General features: G+C 38.4%; 3 protein-coding genes across 3 annotated transcripts in view; 1 reads left to right on the forward strand and 2 right to left on the reverse strand.

The window, feature by feature from the left end:
* The window catches only part of pms1 (PMS1 homolog 1, mismatch repair system component), a 37,944-nt gene extending 37,309 nt beyond the window's left edge, over positions 1-635 (reverse strand). Inside the window, exon 1 of the mRNA XM_026946990.3 lies at positions 518-635. The gene's annotated coding sequence lies outside the window, so the exon portion shown is untranslated. The remainder of the gene's footprint in view (positions 1-517) is intronic.
* Positions 636-899: 264 nt separating this feature from the next.
* Positions 900-14,141, forward strand: ormdl1 (ORMDL sphingolipid biosynthesis regulator 1). The gene is made up of 4 exons (XM_026912480.3): positions 900-1,016; positions 6,232-6,414; positions 8,859-9,010; positions 13,120-14,141. Exons 2-4 carry the CDS (start codon positions 6,241-6,243, stop codon positions 13,253-13,255), a joined length of 462 nt encoding a protein of 153 aa, XP_026768281.1. The 5' UTR covers positions 900-1,016; positions 6,232-6,240; the 3' UTR covers positions 13,256-14,141.
* Positions 14,142-17,478: 3,337 nt separating this feature from the next.
* Positions 17,479-19,130, reverse strand: adat3 (adenosine deaminase tRNA specific 3). Its single transcript, XM_026912479.3, has one exon. The coding sequence runs from the start codon at positions 18,637-18,639 to the stop codon at positions 17,584-17,586; it is 1,056 nt and encodes a 351-aa protein (XP_026768280.3). The 5' UTR covers positions 18,640-19,130; the 3' UTR covers positions 17,479-17,583.
* Positions 19,131-19,190: the final 60 nt, after the last annotated feature.

The following is a 19,190-nucleotide window of genomic DNA, read 5'->3' on the forward strand; positions in this document are numbered from 1 at the left end:
TATTATTATTATTATTAAATATTCCATAAATCAAGTTCATATGCATAGAACACATATGGTTAAAAATAATAATAATGAAACCATCCTTTGACCCAACTTGCACCTCTGGTGACCCCAAGGTTGGGAACCTCTGAGTCAGAGACTAAAGCTCATTATTTTTCATGCACAGTGTCTGTTTTTCATCCTCAGGTCTGTGTTAGTGTCAGTTTTTGAACACAGATGGAAATTTTGAAGGTGTTTCAGCTCAGAAGTGACACTAATTTAAAAACCCCAGCCAGGCTGATCCAGCTGGTGGACCAGATGTGCTCAGTTGTGGTCTTTTTCCATTGATAGACAGAGTAAAGAAGGACTGATAAACTGTCCAGAGCAGCACATAGACTACAGTCAGAGATGTGCACTTACATGGTTACACATTAAACAGTACAGTGATGGAAGCATGCGATACATTTATTCTTGCAATCGATACACACATTCATTTATTGTATATTTACAGTTTTTAAATTACTAAATTACTCACAAAAATTCCCAGCGGATGAAATCCTGGATTATTTTTTATACATCATAACGTTGCCAAACCGCCAATGCGGAAGTAACATCAAAAATTAAGCGCCTTTTTTTGACATCATGGACAATTCTTTGTTCTGATTGGTTGCTTCGGTGGTCAATCATCTTTAGTACACGTTGATAGACCAATCACAGCGCAGACATCAAGGTAAAGTCGGGTTTCTACGGCAACAAATTTAACTTAAAAACCAAAATCGTGATATGTTTATTATTTATATTCTTGCGATACGTATTGTGTTATTTTTTGTAGCGTATTTTGAACATGTTTGAGAATTTCCCCGCCTACTTTGCTGAGTTTTCTGAGCTGTGATTGGAGGATACACTTTTAGGGGGCGGGTCCAAGCCTTGAGCTATTTACCAGTGCGAACCAAGGCATAGAGAGAGGACGAGTGTTAGAGCAACAGGGTCCAGGATCAGGGTTTTATTAAATTTATTTTTTTGGGGGGAATAAGGTAGGTTATTTCTATTTAATAATTTGCATAATTGTATTACTTTGCACTCGCATGAATGTTGGAATTGATTTATATTTGCAAATGAATACAAATCAACTGGTGTAGGGTTGATTTAGTCTTTGTAAGTCTTAGTGGGCTGTGTCCTAAACCGCACTTCTCGCGCACTACATAGTGAGCGAATATAGTGCGTTACAGCGTTGCGGATTGGAACACAGCCGGTCTAACGGTGTTGTTTTTTTTTTTGTCCCTGCATTAAAAGCTGTGGAATTTTTTTTTAAAATTAGTATTAAAACATGTAAACATATATAAAAACAACCCCAAATATTTATATATCATGTAAAAAAAAAAATAATATATTTTTAGCTATTTAGCTAGCTGAGCTAACTAGCAAGCTAGCTAAAACAAGTGCGCTAGCGTAAAGCTAGCTAGTAAACATCTGCGTTTTCATGCATTACTATGTTAAAAATGCGAAAAATTCACTGTAAAGAAAAGCACTGGTTTAAAAAAAAATGCAAAAGAAATATTTGAGGTTGATGAAGCATTTTTAAATGAATTATTTAATATTTTTTTCACGTTAGGTGCTAATAAGATTTAGGTGCACGAGCGCTTTGTTTGTCTGAGTAAATGTTTTGAGGACATTTTAGTGAAAAGATCCTTTTTTAGGAGATTTAAAATCAAATTATACCTCATGAATCAGCATTATATTCATTTTAGATGTTTGCTGTTTATCCATTTAACTAGCCAGGATAGATTACATGACATTATATTACATTAAATTAAATTTATTATATTTATTAATCATATGATTAGTGTTTAGTTGATAGGTTTCCTATCAGGTTACTCTAGATAAAAAAAAATATAAACCTATTATTTTATTATTATTATTATTATTATTATTATTATTAGGGATAAAGTGACATATTTACAATTTGTTTTGAATCTGTATATTTCTGTAAATCTGCTTTGTGCATTGTTAAAAGCACTATAAAAATAAAATAAAATTGAATTATATATCTACAGAAAGATAACTAAGCAGTAATGTTCAGTGTGAACTGAAGAAAGTGGTTGAATGAGTGTTTTCTGCTTAGTGTGAGAGAAGAGAAGGAAGTAACGTGCCACATGGCGTGTGTAATCTTATCAGCTGTGAGGAGTTGTGTAAGAGGAGAGTCGATGAGCAGACGCACTGTGAACTTTGCATCTAAAAAAACTGATAAACAGCTGAGCCGAAGTGGGTCAGAGAAGGAAAAAAAAAAAAGAAGCGTGTTGATCTGCTGGAAGGTTAAAGTTTAAAGGGCTGATTTCATGAAATTGAGGAATAGTCTAGCTCACATTGTTGGATACGTGGAACATCAGTAATTATAGGTACATTTACGTTTCCAGCACGTGGCATCAGTAGATCGTGTACACGAGTTCAGGCGTTGGTAAGGACCCTGACTTACGGCACACTTAAAACGTCACCACGGGCATTTATATTTAGAACAACAGTCAGGATCGATATTTTGACGTTATATGTCGTATAAATTTGTTAGCTTAATCACACACGTTTCTGTCGTAGCACTTCAAGCAAGATCGTAGGCTAGCTAGTGGATTTTTTAAATCATTAAACACTTAAAAGTCGTTAGACTCGCAAACAAACCATATATATAGAAAGTCAAAGTTAAAAATCGGTAATGTAAGTAATAATTTGAGAGCTGCAACAACGATAACAAGCTACTATATTTGTAGCCGAAGTGAGCTGAGAGTTCATCCGCCATTTTTTTCCCGAGTTGAGAAGCTTCAGAAAATATGACATCGTTTCCAGTAAGGGAACATAGTGAGCATCGATGCTTTACAGATTTTGTGATCGAGACAGCCCTTAAAATGGCCGACTCACTGATCAGTGCCCTGATTACTCAACTGATTGAGACGCACCGTTTATCTCATTTACGCAGCTGAGCAGTTGAGGATTAAGGGCCTTGCTCAAGGGCCCAGCAGTAGCAGTGCTGGGATTTGAACTCATAACCTTCCGATCAGTAGACCAACATCACAAAGTCAGCACCAAGATGGACACTGTAGGAAGAGGGAGAATGTGGAACATGTTATTTACAATGTCATCAATACGGATGGGAAAGGGATAAAGTGGTCAGTGATTGGTCTTTGAGAACCATGGTGGTCAGTGATTGGTTGTTAGGAACAGTGGTGGTCAGTGATTGGTTGTTAGGAACAATGGTGGTCAGTGATTGGTTGTTAGGAACAATGGTGGTCAGTGATTGGTTGTTAGGAACAATGGTGGTCAGTGATTGGTCTTTGAGAACCATGGTGGTCAGTGATTGGTCGTTAGGAACAGTGGTGGTCAGTGATTGGTTGTTAGGAACAATGGTGGTCACTGATTGGTCTTTGAGAACCATGGTGGACAGTGATTGGATGTTACGAACAATGGCAGTCAGTAATTGGATGTTAGGAACAATGGCGGTCAGTGATCGGTCGTCGGGAACAATGGTGGTCAATGATTGGTCATTAGGAACAATGGTGGTCCGTGATTGGTCATTAGGAACGGTGGTGGTCGGTGATTGGTCATTAGAAACAATGGCGATCAGTGATTGGACGTTAGGAACAATGGCGGTGAGTGATTGGTCGTCGGGAACAATGGCGGTCAGTGATTGGTCATCAGGAACGGTGGTGATCAGTGACTGGTCGCAACACAGCCAGGCGTTACACTCTGGTGGACCTTGAGTGAAACTGCTCTCTCACTAGTGTATTAGCAGCTGTGATGTGAGCTGAAGAGCCGTATCACATTCAGAACAGTCACTTACACCTGCTCAGAAGGTCGCTGGATGCGTCACTAGGCTCTTATTTGAATTAAAGTCACTAAAGGGGTCTAAAAGTCACCAGATCTAGCGACCGAGTCTCTAAGTTGGAGTCTCTGCTTTCTCCACACCCTGCATATTATATAGATTAAGCTCCGCCCACCACATACTGTCTCTGAAAGGCAGATTATTTTTTTGTAGTCGCAAACTTTCAAGTAACGGTCCTAACACTTTAGCTAGTAAGACATGGGTGATGTGGTGATGCCTCACAGCTCCATGATCTCTGGTTCAAACCTGAGCTTGGGTTCCTGTCAGTGTGGAATTTCGCATGTTCTCCCGGGATTATATTGGGTTTTCCAGGCTCTCTGTTTTCCTCCTACCTCCCAAAAACATGCCGGAACGGACATTGGTGCCAGATCTCCAGATCTGTGTAAGAATGTGTATGTGTCTGTATGGTGCCTTGTGATGGACTGGTGTCCTGTCCAGGGTGTTTTCCCGGGATAGGCTCCGGATCCACCGTGACTCCGACCAGGATAAAGCTCTTATGGAAGACGAATGGATGAAATATTACTCTGAAACTCTTGGTGAAACCTACGGATCAGCAATCGCCTGAGAAGAAGTTTTTAATGGAGATCATCGAGCTCTTCGTCTGAGAAATAGTGAAATAGGACGTGTTGATTTTAAAAATGGCCTAATCGGACCTGTACTGCAGTTAAGACAGCGTCATTCATTAAAATTACGGTTAATTTACCTACAGATAAACTATAGGACGTAGCTGTTATAGTAGTGCAGCAGACTGTGAAACAGTCAGTGTAATGCAATTAAATAATAATTAATTGTTTTTGTAGCATTTTGTAGCATTCGGTTGATGGATTTGATGATCTTCATGTCCAGATATTATACAGTGCTACAGTAAACCCACGTCTTATATTCAGTATTTCTTCTTTATTGTACTCGGACATGCTGAGAGAGATGATGTATCTTAGCCGTATCTTAGTTCCAGATGCTGTTTTATATAATGTTTGGTTTTGTCATGATGCACGATATGTATAACGATATACAATTTACATAATAAACTGATGGCAAAACAGAAGTGCTGCATTAAAACTATAAAAATTAAGAACTGTTCAGCTGAGTCTGATGATATTTTTATTTAATGCAACCAAAATCTGAATTTTTAGCAAGAACAAGAGCTCACCAAAGAATCTACAGAGCTAAAATATATACATATATATCATGAAATATGATTCTATGAATATGAATATGAATTTTTTTTTAATTAAAGATCAGGTAATATTACATTGCATTAGATGTTTCTGTTTTGTTCAATTTTGTTTGTAAATGTAAAAAAAAATGTAAAGTTTATTAAAAAAAAAAACACATCATGATATAAAATATTTTTTAAAAATTGCATCTTGACATAATTAATCACGATATTGATGTAACATCGTTAAATCGCCTCGGCAGGACTACGCGTCATTCCTCCTCGGCTTCAGCAGGTCTGCGAATGTCACATAATGACCGTCATGTGTCACTCGCGACATTGTTTCTGAATGACTGCACTATTATATAACGCATAATTATTAAAATAGAGTCACTAAATGACTGTCATGTGGCATTCACGAGTGGCAGATGTGTCAGTGCTTCATTCTTCTTCCTGCTTTAGGAAGTGCGTTCACATTTTTTTTGCTTTTTCCTTTGTACACATCTGTAGCTACGTTGGAGCTGAAAGTCGTGATTATTGTGATCAACACTGACAATTCAGGATCAAAACAGCTGTTTTTGCACTTTATTGTTTCTTATTTCTTTTATAAGTCTATATTCCTTCATGTGGATATTCTTCAGCTTCAAGATGATTAACACTCTTTATTAATTTACAAAACAAAATGAGTAATCTACAGCTCTCACCTAGACCATGCAATTCTAAAACAAAACTTAACAGTTTATAGTTACATTTAACATCCGCAAAACAAGTTAGTTCCTGTTCTCGCTTACGTTATAGCAGCTGTAAACAGTCGTTCCCTCACCAGCCTCTCTTTATTCTCTCTCTTGAAGTTAATATGGAAAAAAAACCTCACCTCGTCATGTTACAGAGATACAGCAAAGAAGCGTAAACTCCTCCTTGACACTGGAGACTCCTTCCAAAAATATTACATAAACATCTCTTTAAAGGAAAAAACTGTTTGTTTTAGATTACGAGGATCATTTCCACCAAAATGCCTTTGAGTTGTTACTATAGAAACGATAATGTGTAAGAAGGAGCATGTTAATATAAAAATGCGCTACTCTCTGAGCTCCTGTTATAGAAAACTAATCAATACTTTCTGACCAATCAGAATCCAGAATTCTACAGCGGTGTGGTGTACATTAGTGATGAGTTGTTTTGAGAGTTATTATTATTTTTTTTTAATGTTCCTCGTGTTCCTCAGGAGGTCAGGATGAATGTTGGCGTAGCCCACAGCGAGGGGAACCCCAACACTCGGGTGATGAACAGTCGGGGGATCTGGCTGACGTACGCGCTCGGCGTGGGAATGCTTCACATCGTGCTCTTAAGCATTCCTTTCTTCAGCGTTCCGGTCGTGTGGACTCTCACAAATGTTATTCACAACTTGGTAAGTCCTCCATGTATTGCAGCCTCTTTTTTTTTTAATTCTAACACATGGTTATTTAAGAGTCTTTATTACGCGGCGTTTTCTTTCTGTAAACAATAAGTGCATCCTGAAATTCCTACAAGATTTCCACACGACTCTCGCTTGGACAAAGAGGCAAGTCGTCAGCATGACGCAGGCAGTCGAGATTGCTGCCATTTTTAGCTTGCTATAATAATCCTGTTTTGTTAAAGAAGCAGTCTGTAACCCCCTTGTGAGTTCTCTTTCAAGCCAAAGGGGCGGAGCTAAGCCAAGAGGCATGAAAAACAAGCGAGATCCATTGTATGATTGTTTTGTGTTTTTTTTTAAACATGTTTTTTTCATGTCCATTAATAACTGGCAGACCAAGGTCCTGATGTGGTCTTAGCAATGTATATCAGCATTTAGTAAATGTTCTGTTGTGATTTATCCAGTCACGTGCGTTTATGTGCGTTTATTAGTTATTTGGAGGCCAGAGACTAGCTACAGAGCCAGCGAGAGACATTAGCTCAGAAAGTGAAGAGTTTTCACAGGTTTTTTTATTTACATTTCCATTCTCTTGTCAACATGGTTTGACAGAAAAACTGGATGTTTAAAGGTGAATGGACAGAAGGAAGCGTTTATTCTCCCTGCGTCAAGTTAAAAATCGTTCAGAGTTGTTTGGCGCTAATCAAAAGTGTTAACGTGAATCGCAACTACAGAACAAAAGCACTTCAAACTGACTCGCTTATATTCTTTCAGTCATGTTAGTTGCTGATCTATGATTGTCCTGTATTTTGGCTCCATCCATCTTGCCCTTGACCAGTTTAAGCGTTAAAAAAATATGACGCTACCACCACCATGCTTCACCCTGAAAATTGTGTTCTCAGGTTGATTTCGAATGGTTTTGGATTTCCACCAAACTTAGCACTTCTTAAAGTTCAAGTTCAAAGAGAACCTTTTATTCTACATGTTGTTGTCCGAGTCTCCAGGATGTCTTTTGGCAAAAGGTTTCATATACGACTCAACACTGTTGCATGAAGCCCAGCGTTTTGGAGCGTCCAGGTTCTGGTTGTTCTGTGAACAGCTGCTTCTTGTGGATCTCTCCAGCTCCTTCAGAGTTACTCTTGACCTCTTCTCTGATGGTGGTGTGGTGGACGGACTGCTGTAGGCAGAATCGCGGCTGTGCTGTACGCTTTTCATTTTTTAAATAACGGATTTAATGGCGTTTCATAAGATGTTCAACATTTCGGATCATTTTTATAACCAAACCAACCAAACCTTTGTCCTAGACTTGTTTTTGCTCACTCGTTGTTCTTCATGATGCTGTTTGTTTACACATGTTCTCTAACAAACTCTGAGTTCTTTTAGAAACAGTTGAATTTATTTGTATTTGAGATCATGTGACACTTTAATTGCACAGACCCCATTCAGTCAATTACATCACTTCTGATGACAACCAGAGCAACAACAACAACAGGAGTGAATACTTGTGCAATCACATCTTTATATTTGTGAATACTTTTGCAAACTACATTGATTTTCACCCCTATTTCACTTTTATGGGCCGATTTATGCAGATTTATGACGCGTAATGATTTAATCCTGGTCCGAGAGCATCTGAGCGACCCAAAGGACAGAGCTGTAGTGCTTCAGAAATGCCACATGTTCTAGATATTTTGAAAAAAAGAGAAATTAAATGCTGAATGGGAAGCACAAAATGCTTTTACACTAAATATTTATGCATACATTATTTATTTTATTTATACCAAGTCATTTATTTAGTGTCAGCTCCGTGTTTTCTTGAGCTCAGTTGATTTTATTTTTTGTGATTTTTTTTTTTTAAATAAAGTTTATTGAGGATGTTTTCAGCCCTACACACCCCTCAGATGAGACAGATTTTATGCTTTGTAGTTGGTTTAAATGTGTGTGAAAACAAACCGAATAGGAGACAAACCAAAATGATGACTTGCGCCATGATTCTGACTTAGCGAACAGACTAACAGGTGTGAATTAGCCCTAAAAGGTAAAATCATTTCAGACACCTCGCACCTGTTGCCTTCCCGCTGGCGCCTTAGAGCACTGACCACCGTCACGTCACGTCACGTTTTCAAAGATTCCCGTATCGGGTGTTTACATGGTGACGATAACGGCGGCGTTTTCAAAAACTTGCACTTTGAAACCCATTTTCAAAAATATGCGTTTTCAGTCCCCAAAACGCTGTTGTCGTGTAAACGAACAAACAAAACGCATAAAAAGTTTCCCATTCTATGGCTGAAAACGTTGTCGTGTAAACGGCTCCAAAAGCGCTTTCTGATTCTAAAAAGTATTTATTTTTGTCCTTGTTTTGTTGGATGTTGTTCATCTTGCATCTGCGAAAGCAGTGCCGCTGATCTGCTCACCTTATCAGTGTGTTATCTCTGATATATTGTGTTTACGATCTCTTCTAGGGAATGTACGTGTTCATGCACGCGGTAAAAGGGACGCCGTTCGAGACTCCAGACCAGGGCAAAGCCAGGCTCCTCACACACTGGGAACAGCTGGACTACGGCGTGCAGTTCACATCATCCAGAAAGTTCTTCACAATTTCACCCATCATTTTGTATGTATTTGTGTGTGTGTGTGTGTGTGTGTGTGTGTGCGCGATGAATGATTTGCCTTTACATTTTACTCAGATTGTTATGGACCCTTACATTACTGTTGTCTTTTTCAAAATACAGTTTAAAATGCAGCTATGCTTTTTCATCTTATAAGTGATAAACACTGACAATGCAAGAGATTCTACAGAAATATCATTCTCAAAAATATCTTTGTTAAAGGTCTGGTGGGAGGATTGTACTTTTTACTGCTACACAAAATCATTCTTGCGCATAATAGAAAGAAATCGGACATAAACATAGCCGTAGCAGGAGGTGGAGTCTCTGTGAACGTCAGGTTTTATGTTTTGCGTGGGCTTTTTAAAACACTGGGCCTCATTTATCAAGCTTTTAGTAAAGCTCTGTGTAATTGTTTGCGCAAGCCAAACCGATCAAAAACGTTATTCCAGATTTATGAAAGTTTCAGAAAGCTGATTTTCTTCGTCCTCGTGTGCGTATGTTGATCGGCGTAAAAGTGTAAAGTGTGTTCCTGAAACGGCTCATTTGCATATAGTGACGCCCACAAAACTCCATAAAAGGTAAAGCACACAGACAGCTGGAAGCACGAAATGAGCGATCAGGGTAAAGACTGAAAAACAGAAGTGGAAGTTATTTTGACTCACTTCTGTGCCAGTATAAATATTTAATAATATAATAATAATAATAACAATAATAATAAGCGCTTATCCTCCGTCAGCTGAGGCGTTTTGCGCAGACAGACCGACCTGTTTTCCGTTTATAAGGTGCCAATTTGTAATAATTGAATGATTCGTTTTATTTGTCTGAATTTATGAGTGTGTCGGCTCACTGTCTTTATATTTTTTATAATCTTTAATTAAAGCCAATAAAATAAAGTGACTGGTTTTGACTAAATGTTCTGGATGGAGCTCTTAGTCCCTGAGCGAGTGAATTAGCGTGAGGAAGCGTTTTTAGAGACTCTTAAGCTCTTCTATCAGTCGCTCTGGATAAGGGCGTCTGCTAAACGCTGTAACCGTAATAAAGATAAACAGTTTAACCTCCACAGTATATTCCAGATATAAACGTGCAGTAATCCATGCTAATGATACGATCTGAAGTCGATCAGGTCGAGGTTTACGTGAGTTAGTGTTCTTATGCGTAAATGTACACACACTCAGGAGCGCGAGTAGGATACGAACGTTTTTCTGAATTTACAGGATTTTCATGAATAACAAATTTCTTGTGTAAAAGCTCGTACAATGATTTAAGCAGAAATCCGTTCGTATCCGGCTCATTAGACAAGACCCAATGCCTCAATAAGTCAGATTTTAAAATATCAAATCTGGGATTAGTTTTACACGTTGGAATAACGTCGGGTAATGCAATTATTACTAGAGTCTATTACTATCTCTGGGGTTTTAGTCCAAATCTGTTGTGTCAGCAATTTTTTCCCCAGACTAAGTACAGTTTACAGATGTTATGGTCACATGACCTACTAATCAAGCGCAATCCTTTGTGAATCGATCGTAATTACTACAGACAGTCGTACTTAAATTAAAAAAGCAAACAAACAAACCACATCTATTTTTGAGCCGCTCCAGTCGCTTTTTCCTTGCTCTGACACTATATGATATAATTTGGCCCCGAAGATAAGCTTTTAAAGATTCCCAGATTAAACAAGAAGATGCTCCTGGAGTCTGATTGTGTGTTAAATATTCACTTATTTCTAATGATATGAATTTAACAAACTCAGCGTCTGAGAGAAGCAGTGTATTAAATCGCCATGGTCGATAGTCATTATACATAGTTGGCATATTTAGGGTAATTAATAACGGTGCATGATCTATTATATTACTATTGCATGATATTCATATTTACTGACTAATGGAAGTAATTCACTGATAATCTATTTGTGAATAAGTCTTATGAACTGGTGAATAAAAAGAGTAGCCTCTTTGGCCGGGATTTTGGAATCTCCAAACGTCAATAAGTTTTAAGAAGCTGGTTAATCACTTGTGTTGTACGATACGGTACCATAGTTTTGAGGGAACTGCGGTGTAGTGAAGGTGACGGCACACAATTAATATCTCCTCCAAACAAACCACATCTATGTCCAGAAATCTAATCCCAGAGAGACTTTCATCATAAATATTTCCTTTCATTTGATAATCTAGTCTGAAAATATCAGTAGTTATTATCCCATGAAACTGTACGCTGTAAACCCTAATGTTGTCTTTACTCTATACTAAGCAATCAAGTAATCATGACCAAACATTACTTAAAATGTTGCGTTTTGTGCTCATAAAGCAAAAATCTAAGTTCGTTTAACTTATTCATCTACGAAATACATCAACCTGAGATTTCAGGTGTTACGAACTCAAAATCATGATTCATTAAAATAGCTCACTCTGGTCTTTCTTTGATGTGATTGGCCATGCGAGGAGTTCAACAAGAGCACTAATGCACTGATTGGTAGATGATTCCAAAAGGCGATCCTCTTCGTCTCGTCGACTCCGTGTGTGTTTACAAAGAAATGGGAGTCATGTAGAGGATGTTTTGTAACTAAAGTTTTGCTAAAAAATGTTAATTTCCCCTATTTATGCAGACTTTTGGGACGCCCTGTATTTAAGTCCGCTTAAATTGAACACAAACTTCTTTAGTGCAGTACACTGTTTCCCCATATTCAAAATTCTTTCAATAATTTTTGTGAGGCTTACTCTGAAGATGACGTAAGCTAAATTTGGTGGTGACTGGAGAAAATTTATAGGACGAGTAGCGAAAAAACAAACAAATTTTAAACAAAATCCAAGATGGTCGACAGGAAGTACAGTTGAATTTCAGATGTTGGTGTGCGTTCACTTCTGCATGTTCCAGGGAATTATAGAAAAGACTGAAAACTCTTCGAATGATTATAAGGAAAAAAATGAACTTTGTTACAGTCACAAAACTTCTAGTGTTAATTTCCCCTATTTATGGAAACTTTTCGGACACCCTGTATTTAAGTACGCTTGAAATGAACACACTTGAAGTGAACTTGATTATTGCAGTACACTAGTTCCCTGGCAGACTGTCGGCTAGCGTGCGGTGCTCTCACCACCGTGGCCCAGATTCCAATCACGCTCAGTAAACGATAAAATACTCTACATGAACACCAGGTTAAGAGAAGTTAACAATTTAAGTCGAGTCTACATGAGGATCAAGTTAAGTGAACTTAAATGTACAAGTTTTGTGAGATCCAATTACTTAATTAAATTAAGGTAAAGAGTTTACTCAATCGATTGAGCACAGTCAACTTGTTAGGGTTTTCAGTGTAGCATGCACTTGTGTTGAAAATAGAAGGTAACTTGATTCTGTATAGATCTGCCTTGCTGTGTTAACAGTCCGCGGTTTAGAAGGCCGAGTGTTGATACCTGTGAAGGTTCCTGTAGAGAAACTGGCTTCGGAAGCAGCAATATGTCACTGCATTTCTAAAATACCAACATATGCTAACAGTCACTAATCCCAAAAGTTTGTTAAGGTTTAATGGAATAAAGCACTACTGGGGATAATAGAAGAAATATTCTGTGACTTCACCAAATTTCTGGCCACTAAAATCAAATCTTTAGTCAAAACCACTTACTTTGTCCACTGTTTTTTTTAGCTGTTGATACACTTGAGGATTATAGGACATGCAGGACAACACCTTTAAAATCAGCCAGATGGAGAGGAACATTCAGTGTAAAAATTCAGTTTGGACATGATTCAGTGCCTTTCTGTGTGTGAATACATGCTGCATTCAGGAAAACTATAAATTCTACATTTTCCAAATTCCTACTTCCCACATCAAGCTTAAATGTCTGACGTTGGGGGGAAAAAAGGCACTCAGTAAGACTGTAGCTTTCAGTTAGCTTTTCAGAACACTTCTTTATTTAAAGGTAAATCTAAGATGTAGGATATATACATTATATAAACCCCATTACTTAATTAAATTGAGGGAAAGAGTTAATTCAGTTATCAACAGAGTACAGTCAGCTTGTTAGGGTTTCCAGTGTAACAGACCCCAACATCCTACACACACACACACACACACACACACAGAGTGTCACGCTAACAATCTCTACTGTTGTATTTCCCTCAGATATTTCCTGACGAGCTTCTACACGAAATACGACACGGCTCATTTTGTGATAAACACCGCGTCCCTGCTGAGCGTCCTGATCCCCAAACTGCCACAGCTCCACGGAGTGCGACTCTTCGGAATCAACAAGTATTAATCGCTCAGAGGGAACGACGCCGAGGAGAACGACGCTCTCTCTCTCTCTCTCTCTCTCTCTCTCTCTCTCTCTCTCTCTCTCTCTCTCTGTCTCGCTCTCGCTCCCTCTCTCGACGTGCTCCTGCGTCACCCGTCATGACGACGGACGCACTTTGCAGTTTTGTACAGAGTGTAATTTAGTGTCTGTCTTTGCCTAGATGCACCTCGAGTTATTCCGGGGCATACAGTACGTGACGACGCCTCAAACATTAACTTAAAGAAGTAAATATTTAATTTTCTTTCTTTTGGCTCCCTCATGGATCTGGGCTGGCCCGGGTTTCACAGTTGAGGTAGTGTTGTGTTTTTTTTTTTTTTTTGTTTTGTTTTGTTTTGTTTTTTGGTTTGGTTTGGTCTTTCTTCCTTTGGGTTTTGTTTGTAGGTGCGCACTAATTTGAGGCTCTTGTGTGACATTTCTAAAGGTTTTAAAAAAAAAAAGAAAGAAAAAAACACCAACAACAAAAAAAAAACGATTCTTTATAAGAGTCGGACCCTGTAGTCTTCAGTGTCTCAGTCTTTACGAAAACTAAATAAATAAATAAAGACTTGCATGATTTTTCTTTTTCGAAAAAAAAAATAGGTTTGTTAGATGAAGTATTTTGATAGATCCTATGTCAGGTTTATGCAAGAAGAAAAAAAAACATGCATTAACAAGGTTTTAGTGTTTACTGACCCGAGTCTGATGATGTTTATCTACTCATTCCAGTCAGTGTGCTCGTTTATTTAGGACGTAACTGTGAATCTCTTAATGAGCAGAGCAGCTTTTTTTGTCAGCATCTCTGTTTATTCATGGTATTACTGGAGCTCAAACAAACCCTGTGTGTAATAAAGGCTTATTTGTGCTCTCTGTGTCTCTCTGTGTGTCTCTCTCTATTTGTATATGACTCAGTTTTTGTTTTTGTGTGTCATATGAATGTCTACATTAATTATGTAAGGAATGAGACACGTGTTGTGCTGTTGTAGGCAAATAATCAATGACAGAGTGCTGTAACGAAGCGGAGTTACTGTCACCGTACTGAAGTGTTTTATTTCTCTTTCCTCTTATACCACAGCAATTCTTTAACATAGCAAAAAAAAAAAAAAAACAGTTCTAGCGCTATTTTGTTAGACTGAAACCGTTACTACACTCCTGGGTGGAAAAAATGGAACAAAATGGCAAATTATGAAGCTTTTAATGGTCTTGAAGACAAATCTTTAGTCAGGAAATGAGCAGGAATTAAACACATAGATAAAGGAGCTTAGTATGATAGAGCTTTTCCTTCTGATTGCTTTAAACATTTAAGCCTTGTGGGTAAAGAGTCAGTGTCGTTCCAGTCAGTGCTGATGGCTTTGAACAGTTGATGAGGAGAAGAAAAGTGTTTCCTGGTTAGTTTTTGTTTAATGTGAGAGTAAATATTCTCTACAGGGTTCAAATCTGGACTCTGAGCAGGCCCAAGCATGAGCCTGCTTGCTCTCGAGCCACGTTTCGGTGGTGTTTGTAGTGTGGAAAGGAGAAAAAGTAACTGAAAATTACCATCTGAAAATAACGTTCCTCTTTAGAAAGCAACTGTTCAGTGGGACGCAAGCTTTTCTGCAATCTTCTCCTCTTTCCCAACTGACTTTCTGCAGTGAAGCAGCTCAGCAGGAGCAGCAGCTGAAAAAGCTCCTCACACCACGACACCTCTTCCTCCAGATCTTCAGAAGACTCTGACCATCTCTGGAGCATCACCATGCAACTCAAATCGTGATTCATCACTCCACACGACGCTGCTGAACCACTCGGAAGCAAACTTTCCACGTTCTGCTAAAAGCCTTGATGTTTTTCTGAGACAGCGATGGCTTTTTAACACAAAACCTGCATTAAATAACCACTTTGGGTGTCCGTCAGCCTCTGCGTTACCATGGCAACATGCGACACTCTCTCCGGCTATGGAATCTGGCCTTTGTGTGTGTGTGTGTGTATGTGTGTATGTGGGAAATGTCTGTTACTCGATATTAATTGCTAAATTGTTATATAAAAGCGTTATCACACTCTTACTCGTGGATATTGCATCATTAAAGAGAAATGACACATCACAGTTTTTATCCGTTTTTAATTACATTTAATGTCGTAGAAGTTAGTTCCTCTTCTCACTTCTGTGACATAAAACTACAAATCTCTCTCGCTCTCTCTCTCGCTCTCTCTCTCTCTCGCTCTCTGGAAGCTTGTCATGTTCCCAAGACTCCAGGAAAAGAGTAAACTCCTCTGTCCTGAAGGCTGGACGATGTGACGATATGATCTTGATATCGTGATAAATTGTCACGACGCACTTTTCTGCCTTATCGCGAGATCTTTTTTAACTTTAAATTTAACAAGCAGCTGATTTGCTCTTTGTTACACTAAATATTTCCACTTGTGTAAAAATATATATTAAGTATTTGTTAGATATTTTTACAGACGTTTCCTCCTCATGAGTATAAATAAAAGTGTCGTTAACTTTTTAAAGGTTCATTCTGAAATGCAGCACCAGTGTCTCGCTGGCAGTTTGTTCCGAAGCCTCGGCTGTGTATCGTGATGCGTATCGTGTATCTTGTCTTGAAATATCGTGATATGATATTTATGTAGTATTTATGTCACCCATCCCTAATCCTGCTGGGAAAGTTACAGCTTTACCTCTGACACTGGAGACTCCTTCCCTCCGCACAAGTCGCTGTGAATGAGCTGTTGCTATAGAAACGATAACCTATTAAAACGAGCGCATTAATATAAACCTGCGCTACTGTCAGAGCTGCTGTTATAGAGAATTAATCAACACCTTCCAGCCAATCAGGATCCAGAATTCGTTATGATGTCACTGTACACTACAGAAGCGTGGATATTGTTAGAACAATCATGAACTTTGTTTCTCGCTGCTGATTGGCTGATTCACGGTTTTATCCTTTTTCCATATAAATACTTTTAACATCTATAAAAATTAACACATCATTAAAACTGTTTTCTTGTGATGTCACAGTGGGTTTTATAGCTGACCAATCAGCAGCTCCGCTTCAAACTCACACACACACACACACACACACACACACACACACATGCACACACCCACAGCATAAGTGTACACTGTAGACTATCTCTCGCTCTCTCTTTCCGTCATTCGCTGGTCTTTTTTCCTTTCTTTCTTTATCCCTCCCACAGTTTTTTAAAGTGATTATTCCTTTTACCCTCTTTCTCTTCTCCCCCTTTTCCTCTTTCTCTTCCTCCCAACCTTTATTTATCTATTTTTACTTTCCTAGTATTCTCTTTCTCTCCTTTTACATTTTTAGTATTCCCTGTCTTTATCTTTCTTCTCCTTCCCCATTTCTCTTTGTCTTTCTGTCACTGTCTGTCCTTTTGCTTTTCTGTTATTGTCCTTTTCTTCCTTTTTTTTTTTTTGATATTTCCTGTGTTAATTTATCTTTCACTTTTTTGTCATCCTTCTCTCTTTTTCCTTTCTGTCTGTCTGATTTTTTGTCTGGTTTTTTTTTTGCAATTTCCTGTCTTTACTTATCTTTCTTTCTTATTCCCTCTTTTTTTTTTTTTTTTTTAACTTATTTCTCTTTCTTTACCCGTCTTTTCTGTTTCTTGCTGTCTGTCACTCTTTTTTGCTGTTTGGATATTCTTCCTCTCTTTTCACTCTTTAACTATTTCTCTTCTTTCTTCATCTGTCTGTCTTTCTTACTTTTTGCTTGTCTGGTATTCTCTTTCTCTTCTTTTTTTCTCCCACTATTTCACGTCTTACTTTATCTTTTCTCAGTTTCCCTCACTTTATTGAATTATTTCTTCTTTCTACCTTTCTGTCTTTCTCTTTCTCTTAGGGTCAGTATCTGTTTTAAGGCCCTCGGCTCGTTGAGGAACAGGTCAACAAACTGTTCAGCAGGAATCAGGATTATGAGTTTTACAAAAATAAATGATACAATATCTGAGAGATTCAACCTGAAAAATATTTAAAGAAAATAAAAAATTATGCTAGGTGCAGAACGTATTTACATGAACACTAATAAATTATATATATATATATATATATATATATATATATATATATATATATATATATTTTTTTTACATTTTGTGAAGATAAAACTTAATTATTTATATATTTGTTAAACTAATATATTTATTTAATGAAAAACGCCTCTTTTTAACCCCTGAATGTACGGATTAAATGTGTGTTAAAGAAGCACGCCTTGCCAAAATCATATGAAAATATCTTTAATTAACAACCAAATAAAATTTAAAATAAAATTAAGAAAAGGCTCACTAGGAAAATCCACACATTAAAACCAGCATTAAGAAGTGAGTCACTTTAACGGAGTCAGTTCCTCGCAGGCCTGTCGCATGACTCCTTTATAAACGTCAAAATGGTGATTCAGCTCTTTCTGGCAGTGAATTTTGTACTTGGTGCCCAAAGCGCCGTCTGGAGAAGCCGCTCCGTAGAAGACTCGGCTGATCCTGGAGTGGACGAGAGCCATGGTGCACATCACACACGGCTCTCTGGTGACGTACAGCTCGTAGCCGGTGCAGATGTACGGCTGGACGCCGTCCTCAGACGCCGAGGCTTCACACTGACCTGCGGAGAGCTGTGGGTCCGAGGCGGCGTATCTGCACGCTGGGTGTTTCTCGTATCGATACACACCTCCTCCTTGTCCCCAGGCCACGAGGTCGATACACACCATCACAGCATGGTGAAGAGGATGATCTCGGGTCAGGTCGTGACCTACAGCCATAACCTGTCCTGATTTCGGGTCGACGATCACAGCGCCCACTGCGTCCATTCCTTCCTCGCATCCGGATCTCGCAGCCTCCACGGCAATCGTCATGTATTCCTGGATTTTCGCTTTCTGGCTGGACGTGAAGAGCTGTCCCTTCAAACCGAGCGTGACTTGTTTGTCCTCGTGGAAGGACGTGGGCCAGTGACGGCTCGCTCGCTCAAACTGCGGCCTGGTTAAAGGAGCTCGGGCCGGGATTCGGACCAGGAATGGTTCTCCCAAGCCCTCGAAGTTGAAGTCTTTCGAGCTCAGGAGATCCGTCAGGGCTGGACACTGAGGCTGAGTCGTGAAGGTGGTGATGGAGACATCACTAACGAGACACACGATCACTTCTAACGGATGAGGACTGCTTTTGTCCTTGCAAGCTCTCACTCTTTTAATATGCTGGAGATCTGCTAAAGGGTGGACCACAGACAGGTCTTTCACCAGACGCGAGGTTTGGCGTTTATCAGTGATCGGGGCGGCGTAAGCATCCAGTAATTTAACATCCTCAGACATTTCATCTGACAGGACAGGAAGGACATGCCAAGAGTCTGGATCATACTCCATGCCTCTTCTCTTTTTAGTCTCTGGCTCCATTTTAAACATTTACTTTAGATTAAAGTAATGTCACAGCTCAAGTCCAAATTATTTCCACTTATTATCCATTTTGGAGCTTTTATTTATTTATTTTTACACATTCATACCAAATATTCTAGAAAATGCTGCTTTCTCATTATTTTGGTTGAAGGCTAAACACAAACCACGTGACAAATTTCCTCATGAGAGGAAATTATAAAATAGTTTTAACAAATAAAACAAATAAAATAATTCGTCAATTCGGACACTGATGATAAATAACATAAAAATAGCGCTATTGTTTTAAAAAATAAAAATCACACGTTTGAAGAAAATCCAGCAGTGCAGATGTCGTCCGTCAGTATTTTACAAATCCCTAGAAACAAAGTCCACCTTTCATGGTTCCAGTCTTTTCTATCGAATTTGAAGACGTGGTAAAAAAATAAATAAATAATAAATAATCAAAAGAATAGTTTCTTAATATATTTTACTTATAATTTTTAATTATAATAATATTTTAAACACCTAACTTAATTACACAATGTCTACTTTATTAGGCGGAACAATATAAAATGTTTACT

The sequence above is a fragment of the Pangasianodon hypophthalmus genome, chromosome 5 (genome assembly GCF_027358585.1).
Source record: "Pangasianodon hypophthalmus isolate fPanHyp1 chromosome 5, fPanHyp1.pri, whole genome shotgun sequence".
Lineage (NCBI taxonomy): Eukaryota > Metazoa > Chordata > Actinopteri > Siluriformes > Pangasiidae > Pangasianodon > Pangasianodon hypophthalmus.